The sequence below is a fragment of the Pelodiscus sinensis genome, chromosome 2 (assembly GCF_052426305.1).
Source record: "Pelodiscus sinensis isolate ZL-2025 chromosome 2, ASM5242630v1, whole genome shotgun sequence".
Lineage (NCBI taxonomy): Eukaryota > Metazoa > Chordata > Testudines > Trionychidae > Pelodiscus > Pelodiscus sinensis.
Genome location: NC_143053.1, coordinates 152279065 through 152290000, shown reverse-complemented (window position 1 = coordinate 152290000; position 10936 = coordinate 152279065). Strand labels below are relative to the sequence as shown.

Here is a 10936-nt window from a genome sequence, read left to right as displayed (position 1 = left end):
CATATAAGCACGATAGGACAGATACATCCATATTGCATAGGATTAAGGAGAACTCACCCAGGACTCTGTCAAGAGTGGGGGAAATTTCACCTCTGAGCAGGGCTAACAAGAATGCAAGTAGTGTCTTTCCTTAGCCCAGGGCTCCATGCAGCTTCAAGTGACTTGGAAGACCATCACCTGCTCCCTATTATTGAATGGAGTTAGGCAAGCACCAAAAGATTCTCTGTTTGGTTTAGGTGCTGCTCCCAGACAGCAAATGAGCCCATCCTTTGAAGATGACAAAGGTGCTGGTGTTTGGGGATGGTACCCCTAGAACGGCCACTAAAGGTACATGTGAGGGAGCATGGGGCTTGTTTGGATATCTGGCAGGACGATCTCAATTCTTCACCTCCCCTTCCACAAGAAAGTGGGCTCATAGGATTTTAACACCAACACTTTTGTCAAGGAGTCAGAAGCTCTCAGCTATATTCAGAAAGGTTTAAGGTGCATGAAATAACAGGTCTGTTTGTGGAACAGAAAACTTTGGTTGTCTTAACTGCTACCTCCACAAGCCTCACCCATTCCCTCTGAATAACACTGCTTTCTCTAGCCTGGAGTAAAAACTAGTCTTTGTAGAAACACAATATTAGTAACTTTATACAGCAAACAAGCCATCTGACATATTAAACTATATAATTTGTATTAGAAATGCCTGTCCCTGAAATTTAGAGTTGACTATAGGGCTTCTCAGGTTGGTGAGAAAGAGAGGGTTGCATGTTTTGTAAAATTATCTGTATATAATTAGCTTTTATATTTGCAAATCAGTTTTACTCAGAGGGGTGTGTAAAAATGAGGGTTCATTATTTCTTCTCTCTCGGTGACTCCTTATTTGCCAACTGAAGCAGTTTGAGCTGGAGATTGGATTTTTCTAGCTGCAAATGCAGGAAGTTCAGCCTGAGGACTGAAAACACCTTTTCATGTATCATCATGGCTGGCAAAGATCATGGCCTCAATTATACCTATGCACCCTCACTGTCTCTAAACAATGTACTGCATTGCACAGGCATAACTAAGGGTCTCATTTGGCTTGCTTTACCAGATCTCCATTCCTAGCGGTGGTGGTGATGATGCATAAAATAGATGGAATCCAACTTGATTTTGATAACTACAAACTCAACAAGGCTTTTGAAACCCAAGTGTGTTTACATGTGAACAGATCAAATTTAATATGGAAGCCAATGATGCAAGACACACCTGTAGTCAGTTTTACAGAATCAGTTTTCAGAGAAGAGGTTCATTTTATAAATAAATACACTGAAGGCTACAGCCTGTGTTCTGTGGAATCTGTAGATTGCTTGTGTGGTTAAGGAATATAGGGGTAGGCCCTTAGATGAGAATAAAAGTATCTTCAAAAAGCTACTCTTCAACAAGAATAAGAAAGCACCATTGGCTGAAATTCATTTATAACTCAAAGAAGTAATGCATTATACGGTTTAAACTTAAATTGTGATACACTTCATTTTTGTAAGAATTTTAATGTTATTTGATAACAAGGATCTAATCATTGCAGTGGAATCTTATTTCCTAAGTCCTTAACCTGAGGTTATATGGTTCAGGCTGGAGACCAGTTACGAGACAAGAGACTACACAGGAAATAAAGCATTCCTCATGCACATAACTAAGATGGAGCATATTTCAGAAGTACAAATAAGGTTGGCCAGACAAAACTAAGGTTAGAGCTCTCTCTCTATAGACCATACCATCTTAAATCTAACCTCATTTATATATTCTCATGCACATATTCAACATGATACTGAAATTTAATTGTCTGATAAATTATTTTAAAGAAGACAAAACTGACTAGAAATAGTTCAGGTACTTCAAAAGAACTGATATTCAATTAAAACCCATGCTACTGTCAAACCTTAACCTATGTATTGTAATTCCTAGAAGTAATGTCCCTGGAAACGAAAGCAATGGGAATGACATTCCAGCACTAGTCGGAACTGGTTGGTCTGCAGTGTGATGTCAGTCCCACAGGTAAGTCCCTGAACTGAAAGAAAAGGTAGACCCAGGATTATTGGGAAAACTTGATAGCCCTTTGCCTTTGGGTACATTGACTATTTTTGTGTACCAGTGGGTATCTTGGTGAGTTAGTACTTCGCTATTGTACTCAACTCTCTCCAATAACGATTTATTTCACATCTGCTTTTCATGTTTAATAAAAAATTATAAATAAATATTTTTTTTAAATAAAGAGCATATAGGACTCATATAAAATTTTGAATTTACAACCTTTGAAGCCAGCTCCATGTATCCACAGAATAGGTCCAACATGGGCCGCAGCACTCTAAATTTCCCTCCCATGGCCTTGCCACGGTGTGTAAGCAACCAGCTTGTTGTTCTGAAGTTATTCAATTTCCATGGCCCATTCAATCCTTGACTGCCCACGAGTTCTGTGGCTGCGTTGGCACCTATGTTAACAGAATTCCTCTCTCCTCGTTATATCTTTTAGCAAAAAAAATTGGTCACATAGCATAGCTTTTTTTTTAAAATGAAAAGGCCACCTTAATTACCTATGATACTTGAGAGCTTAATTTATTATACATTGTTTTAAGACTCTTCATTGACAAATGAAGTCATTTTATCTAAATACATTTCCAACATATGGTACATAATATATAATGGTTTATTGTATCTGATGGTAACAAACACTTTCTAACTAGAAATTCAACAGGAAGAACATACTATTTTGTTCCTACTTTCACAGGGTATATAGCATCCACGGAATATGATTGCTCAAGCAGTTTTCTTCTTTGCAAAAAGTGTGTTAAAAGATCTTTTAAATGTCCCATTCCAAGAAAAGAGCCATTAGACAGCAATAAACAGCTGTGAGAGTTCACAGGCTTGTCTAAGTGAGTCAATAAGAGGTTTGTTCACTAGAGTTTCTGTCTCTGGTGACCAGCTCACTTCATTAATCACTTCATTAATAACTTGCATTATTTTATTTGCATGCTTTAGCTGTCTTCAAGATCTTAAATTGTTATCTTCTGCAATCCAGATGCAGGCCATATGGTGTTTGTGCAACTAAAAGTGAAGGGGTCTATTCTCATCTCGATGTGTGGGGAATCCCTGAACACCAAGAGAAGAACATATCCTTAAGGGTTAAAGGAGGGAACACATTTTTATTTGATTACAGGGCTTAAGGAAGTGACTTATATTTGCTATAAAGAATGTAAAGCACAAGAATTGTATGTTGTCTTTGGATCCTGGAAACAGCTAGTGTTGAAGCTTCATGATGCTGTATAACAGTACACTGATCCCTAGCAAGCTAGTTTCAATAATGCAAAGCTAACAAAAGGTAGTATTTTGTTTGTTGTAATGGAAGGCTACATAAATATATTGCAATTCTTCTTTCCCTTCATTCATGGAATCTACATGCCTTTGTAGTGACGGATCAAATTAAATTGGAAGAGAGGTACTTTGGCTACATTGACAGATTATTCTAAAGTTGATAAGACTGCAATCCACAATATACACAAGATTATACTATTTGACACACTTTCTATTACTTTAATAGCAAGTACATTGAAGAAAGTAGCTTGACTTTTGAAATGGCACAGTATTTTTTTAAAAAACTGCACAATGTATAGCTATTAATCTTCCTCCATAGTGCCTCAGTGCAGTATATATCAGTAGATTTATGACAGGGGTATATCCACTGTACTTTCTTCTAGGGATAATATAAAAGTAGCACTTTATTTGTTATCAACTTCAATCTTTTCCTAAATAATCCAAGACAGATCGAGACTGCTTATGCCTCTCACTAAAGGGCTAATGAAACAACCAGTGTTTCCATTAACACTGGAGCTGAAAAGTGGCAAAAAAGAGATTCTCACCTAGTCTGATTAAAGTGCGCGTTTTACAGATTTCTGGTGCTATAAATGAAAAAATAAATCCCAGGTTGCTTTAGCAACCAAATGTCCCTTTAATAGCAGCCTTGAGAAGCAATTTCTAGCTAGCAAATCAAAATTTGTTTTGCAATCTGCTTCTACGATTTAGGACAATTCTGCATTACTATCAGTTTATCCCATGAAAAGTTTTATCTGCCAATGACTTTATGACAGGATCATTGTCTGTATCCAGCTCATAGGCTAGATGGATGTAACTGTGAACGTTGAGATTTTGAGCTCTTACGATTCAGTGTAACTGAAATGGTGCCAGATTAAGCCACCAAGAAACAGGCTCTAACAGTACAAGATCTACAAATAGGTAGGACTCAACAACACTATGCAAAATGGACCCTGTACAGCAACTTTCTGTCTTTATCATGGGCAGGCATTTTTTTGGAAAACAGCTTTGTAAGTGATATGCTTCTGCAAGATGGCTCGGTCTAACTTACCTTGCATTAATGAGGTACTGTGCTAAGCTGATGTTGGCCGGGGATCCTGTGATTGTAACTTGTCGTTCTGCTGAGCCTTCTGTGGCATTAGCAATCTTGATCTGCGCTCCTGACATCTGCCTGATTTCATTTATCTTACTGCCTTGTCTGCCAATGATGCAGCCTATTAACTGGAATGGGACAAAGACTGAAATTAGTGCTACAGATGTGAGCAAAAACCATTGAACCGAAACATGTCATGTTGACTGAAATGTGGTTACTAACATTTCTCAATATCAAAACAAAAGATTTTTGTGGTGCTGTTTGGAACGAATACCTAGCAGGGCTATGGGCTCATTGGTCAAGTGTCTATATTTAATGCAGTATCATTTTGTAGATTGTTATGTATGATCTCAGTATCATAGGAAATTTAGCCATCCAGTGTGTTACCAAATACCGACACATTGTAGTGCTTCAGAGTACAAAGTAGAGACAAGTTTGAATTGTCATTGAAAATATCAAGAGATGCAACATAACTGACCAAATTCTTTACTGACCAAATTCTGTCCTCCTCTAAAGAGATCGTGCTCCATAAAAGACAATGGCACTTAACCAGATAGCACAAGATAGCAAAGATCTGGCCTTAATGCAATACAGTTATCATGTATTAATTAGTAACAGGATTTTAAAAAATCATTAAGATCAGAGTTTTAGATATCTGCAACACTCCCAAAAATTCTTTTAAAAGGATCTTTTTCTTTCATATCTTAAGCCATTCTTGGAGCCACTCCAAGAATTTGGTAAGTGGTCAAGGGCCCCACACTTCCATTATATTAATGGAGGAGCTACAGGGTCTGGGATGGAGATTGGATCAAGAAGGGAGCTTGGGGTAAGGGACTGGGGTGTGGGATCTGGGAAGGAGTTTGGGTGAAGTAGGGGGATCGTGACTGGGGAGAGGAGGGAGTGCAGGGCCTGGGAGGGGAGTGTGACCTGGGGCGGAAGTGCAGGAGGGGCTGAAGGGATTTGGACTGTGACCAGGGACAGCAGATTGGAGTGCAAGGTCTGAGACGGGGTTTGACCTGAGGATGTGTCTAGGAGGGGATGCAGTGTCTAGGAAGGTGTATGGGGCTGAAGGTTTGGGTTACATGAGGCAGAAGGGGGGCAGAGGGTTGGGGGAGGGAGGAGGGGCTGGAGTGCCAGAGACAAGCTCTGGCTGGGAGACCTTACCTGGCTCCCAGCCAGCAGCCCAGCAGGTTCCTTAGCTAGTGTCCCTACCTCCCAGCCCCTGTACGTGCTCATGGGAGCTGCAGGAGCCCATGTTTATTGCTCTGAACTGAATGCTGTAAGCTCTGGAGATGAGGGAAGAGGGGCATTTTACATGCTGCCTGTCCTACAAGCAGACAGCTGCTGTTGGTCAAAAACAGCCAGTGGGAGCTACTGGGTGTGGGGGCAGCATGACGAGCCTGTTTCCCCTCTCTCCAGGCTCTCAGCATTCAGAAACAGGCAGGTGTAGAGCAGTAGGGAGCTGGCTGAGGCTCTTGCGGCCAGATCCAGCCCGCAGATCATCTTTTGTCCAGCCCTGGAGTAGAGGCTGGAGCCAGCTTCTCCATTTATAGCAGGCAGCAGCAGCAGCTGCTACTGCTTCTACTCCTCCTAGAGGGCGAGCGTCCCGCACCCCTTTTCCCCCAGCTGATCAGCTGAGCTCCCTGCCTGCGTGGGGAGTTCTGACTCTCTATGCGGTGCTCAGAAAAGGGCTGCACACCCGCATGGGCACACAGCTTAGAGGGAAGCTTGTTCCCCACCTTGATTTAGAGAAACAAATAGCTTCATTTTATTTGTGAAATGTAAGTCAGCATTCTGCATGTGTCCTTATGTTCCATTTTATCCTTCAGTAAAATTGTGTTGGGTCTATTACAGGAGGGAGTGGGAGGTAGTTCGGTGCCCTGCAATGTACAGGAAGTCAGACTAAATGCTCAGGATGGTCCTTTCTTGGCCTTATAATTTAAAAGTCAATGGGCAAAATATGCTGTACATTGTTTCAAAATCTATTTGAACGTTTTTGGTGAGCTACAATTTTTTGGCACTGGTGTGCAAAAATTTATAATGTTTAATAACAATCAGTGGCCAATGCTACTGCCTTTGGGGGACATGGGCAGTAGATGGTTGCCTGGGAAAGGCTCCACCTTATTTCCTACTGCGGTGAGCAGGGTGGAGAAACAAGGAGGAAAACTGTGCACCAATCTGGAAGTTAAGGCTGAAATGTTCAATTTTGGTTGCTTTGGTTTTATCACTGATGGGGAACTGAGAGCTGATCCTTTGCCTCATGTTATTAAATGTAAAACTCATGGCTGCGGAACTCAGCACTATCCATGAGCTGATAGAATGTGAAGCCTATGACTGCATGAATGGATGCCATTATCGGACTGTTGTTGGTGGAGATGGTTCTAACTGTGTGAAAGGGGAATGTACAAAGAAATAAGCTTTTTTTGGGGGGAGAGAGGCAGGTAGTATAAAAGTATTAGTACTGGTATTATCTATTTATATTAGAACAAGATCTAGGCACACCAATTCCAGGATTAGGGCCCCATTTTGCTAGGCACTGAACAGATAAATCACAAAAAACACAGTCCTTGCCCCAGAGAGTTCACAGGCTAGGTAGACTGACAGGATTCACCAGAAGGTCAAAAAGAGATAAATATGGTTGAGAAGGATGAGTCAACAAAATATAGGTGATTTCCCATCCTACCATTAGTTCTGAGGGAACGTTTCCACTTTTGGGTGTTAATTTTAGGGAATTTTTCTTGTTTAAAAAAGGATCATTGAAGCAACTTTGGCTGTTCCTTGAGTCCTCAGATTTCCTTAACCCTGGTCAACCAATCTGCCGGACTGCGTATGGCACTGGCTGCTATAGCTGATCATGTCCTAGGCATAGCTGGTGCTAAAAATACTTAAATCTGTCAGTAGTTAAAACACAGTAAAAATGTGTGTAAAAACTCAGATTTTTGTTAACATTTAGAAAAATTCCAACCAGCTCCCATCACTACTGTTTACTACTATTGGTCATAAGGTTTCATTGACGTGTCTGTGGCCTATCAAAGCAGTGGAGTTGTGTTGGAGTAGCTCTACGAGGATTCAGCCACCATGCACGAAGGCAGCTACCCTCTTTTTTCATCACCTCTCTTGTTCAATATATTCATGAGACCACTTGGAAAGGGACATTAGTTGTGATGTATTCAATAGGCTAAAGACACCCAATTGTATCTGCTATCTTGCCTGCCCCAGCTGGTATAGTGGAACCATATCCTTGTGTTTAAATGAGTCGGGGTTTAGATGATTGTGACTCAGTCCAGATAAATTAGAGATAAAGTTGGTGGAGGCATCCAGAAGAGCTGATGGCACTTTAATCAGTGCCATGACTGGGGGAGTGTGACCGCCATCTGTGACCCAGATGAACAGTTTAAGCATATTGGTAGATCCAAGGCTGCTCCTGGATGCCCTAGGAGAGATGGTGGCCAAGAACACATTTTAATTTTGTGTTTGGCAAGAAGAGGGTAACCTTTTAATTCCTGTGTGGCACTTCCCACTCTTACCCTTTGTCACTTTTACCCTGCTAGTGTAGATCTGGCCTGCCTGTTTGATTGATTGCAGTTGTGTTGCTCCATGCAGGGTGCATTACAGCAATCCAGGGCTAAGTCAAACTAAGATACACAACTCCAGCAATATGAATAGCGTAGCAGGAGTTCATGTACCTTAGGTTCAATTTCTGCAGTGTCCCCACTGTGGGAGGTCAATGAGAGAAACTCTCCCATTGGCTTCCTTTACTCCTCGTGACTGGAATTGACGGTCATGATCAGTGGTTGATTTAGTGGGTCCTTACTAGACCCACTAAATCATCTCTCAGGAGATGGATCTGCAGCATTGATCTCCCAGTAAATGGAGACAAGGCTTCAAGCTAGCTGAGAATATGGCTGTCCCCTAGAAGCACATTATATTGCGGCTATGGGATTGATCTTTCTTAAGTATTTATATGGGACGCATCACTGTAGCATTGGCGTGTATGATCTCTATGAACTGCTCATACACTTCTGGGAATTCTAGGGGTTGGTTTTAATCTATATAGTTTATATGTTTTGGGATAAGGTGATCTGAGAGACTGCCTCTCCTCCTCAAATCATTTTGATGGTATTGTTATACTAGTGTAAATCTGAAGTGACACAGTGGTGAGCCAAGCCCTTTGCATAAAATAAATAAGATCATGTCTGCCTCTCTCTGTCTGGGAAGGAGTCATATGAAATGATACACAAAGTGATACTTTCTGTTCAAGACAAAGCTCCCTAATGCTACTGACTGGCCCACACAGGAGAAGCCATCGCTGTTATTTTGTAGATCATTGCACAGCAGGATTTGACAGATTCTGTGATACTTGGTCCCACTGGTTCCTTTGCAACAGATGTGTGGTCTGTATGAAGTGTTGTGTGTTCCAGTTATAGGTTGGCTGCTTCTGGAAGGTCTCAACAGATAGAATTAGGGAAGGAGTACTGTAGTATAACATTTTTCTTTGGCAGGACCATTGGAACTGCTTTGAGACTGACTTTCATCTGGTCTTGCAATGTATCATGGGTCTGATTCTCCTCTGCTTTACAATACTGTAAAGCAGGAGTGAATCCACCAGAAACCACATATTTATACTGGTGTAAATCAGAGAATAGGCATGAACCCATTATTACTTAATTGTCTGTCCAAATCCTTGGCAAAATTCCTATGACATCAATGGGAGCAGGATCAAGCCAGGACCATAAACTCCTAAGGGTGGGACCATGAGGACTGACTATTAGCTCACACCAGTTTAACTCTATCCATGACAGTGCAGTTACTTCTGATTTACACCATGTGAGTTCAGATTCAGGCCCCTGTGTCTTTTTTCATGTTTGCATAGCGTTGAGCACACAGGCAGTGGTTGTTAGCAAAGACAATCGATCACACCCAAAGAAAGCATATGCTGATTACATTTTAAAATATGGTTCTCTGTAGTGCTTTTTTTGCTTGTTTGGTCCGTTGTGTCCTGCACTGCTTCATTCTGTTTATGTAGCACAGGGTAAAGCCAGATATTTAGTCTGTAGCTCATGACAAGCCCTGTACTGAATTGTCACAGTGGAGAATGTCTGGCAGGTTATCAGAATATTTCATTTCTAGATACAACTGGGTTCCATTTGTATCTGTGTTAGTGTAACCCATACACCTACTGCGTGTGGTTCGCTGTCCCATGCAGTGGCACTTTGATTACTTACAGAGAGAGAGGAAGAATGAGTTTGCTCTACAGCCCTAACTGAGAGCCAGCTGCCTTTTAGCTCAAATGGTAGAGACTCATGCACTAAGCTCCAGAGGTGCAAGGTTCATTTCTGCCTGTGGTGTTACTTTAGCAAAAGGGACTGAGAAGGCAGTTTTCTGCTTCTCCCCAGTAAAGGGATTGGTTGTCGACTCAAGCTTCCCAACACTACCTTGTCAATTTATCCCTACTGGCTGGGAGAGAACCCCCTAAAGGGCAAAAGATTAGTGCAGGCTTAGCCTGCTGAATTCGTGCCCTATCTGCTGAGATTGCCAACAAAGATGGCCACCGTGGAAGCAACCTTTGCCTAGGATGCAAGACTGAGACCAGAAACTCATGTAATAATAGGATTGCCAACTCTCCCAGATCAGATGCCATTTTCAGCAATGGCGTCAGGTCTGGAAAGTTGGCAACCCTACTTAATAATGGCCACCGAACAACTGCCAGATGGTAAGAACTATCATTCAATTTGAACTATTGGCCAAGGGTGAAAAAACATCTCCTATTACTAATACATGGAGCCAGTTACTCCATTTAAATCTAAAGGAAGTTTAGGAATTGGTTTATTATATGTGGAATTGTTTGTTACATGTTATATTGGATATGTCTGATATTCCCAATATACTTCAGCTGGCTTCCAAACACATTAGTCTCTTTTGAAGAGATCATCATAGACCAAGTTTTACTGTCAGTTCTACTCTGGATATACATCAGTCTAACTGGTTCTCATAAATATTTAGTTTAATTTCTCTCTCACTGTTTTTAATATCTTTTATTCCTTCTGCTTCTTTCCTCTGTCACATATGTACATTGCCTCATTATACTGCTCAGAGGTGCTGCCACAGAGGGATTTATGGATTTTTATTTGGAAGAAGGGCTGCATGAGGGACAGTATAGTCTAGCGGGAGTCACGATCTTGGAGCTCTGATCACAGTTCCCTCACTGACTTATTTAAGCTCTGATCACAGCTCCCTCACTTGACCCTTGGACAAGATGCTTAATGACTCAGCTTGTTAAAAAGCAATAGTAATATTTAACATCTCTCTTCTCAAGGGTAAGGCAAAATCTGGCTCACAGTGATTTCATAGACTTCATAAACAGATATAAAGAAAATTGGTAGGATAAATTCTGAAGACAGCAACACTGCCATTGTCATTTCTGTGTAGACCTACACCCCCAATGAAAAACAGAATGTGCAACAGCTTACTCGAAAGTACAAGACTTTAGAAAGGGGTTGCCCCTTTACTAGT

The 10936-nt window shown here is 41.2% G+C and overlaps 1 protein-coding gene across 10 annotated transcripts in view; it reads right to left on the bottom strand.

Moving 5' to 3' along the window:
* Positions 1-10936, bottom strand: part of LOC102455363 (poly(rC)-binding protein 3-like) — a 693079-nt gene that overhangs the window by 6094 nt on the left and 676049 nt on the right. For 9 of the 10 annotated variants that reach the window (XM_075921612.2, XM_089776482.1, XM_075921617.2 and 6 more), the window contains one exon: positions 4382-4551. In XM_075921612.2, coding sequence (XP_075777727.1) covers positions 4382-4551 — 170 coding nt within the window. Of the gene's footprint in view, positions 1-2038; positions 3112-4381; positions 4552-10936 lie in introns of those variants that run through there. The other variant, XM_075921621.2, reaches the window with a different exon arrangement.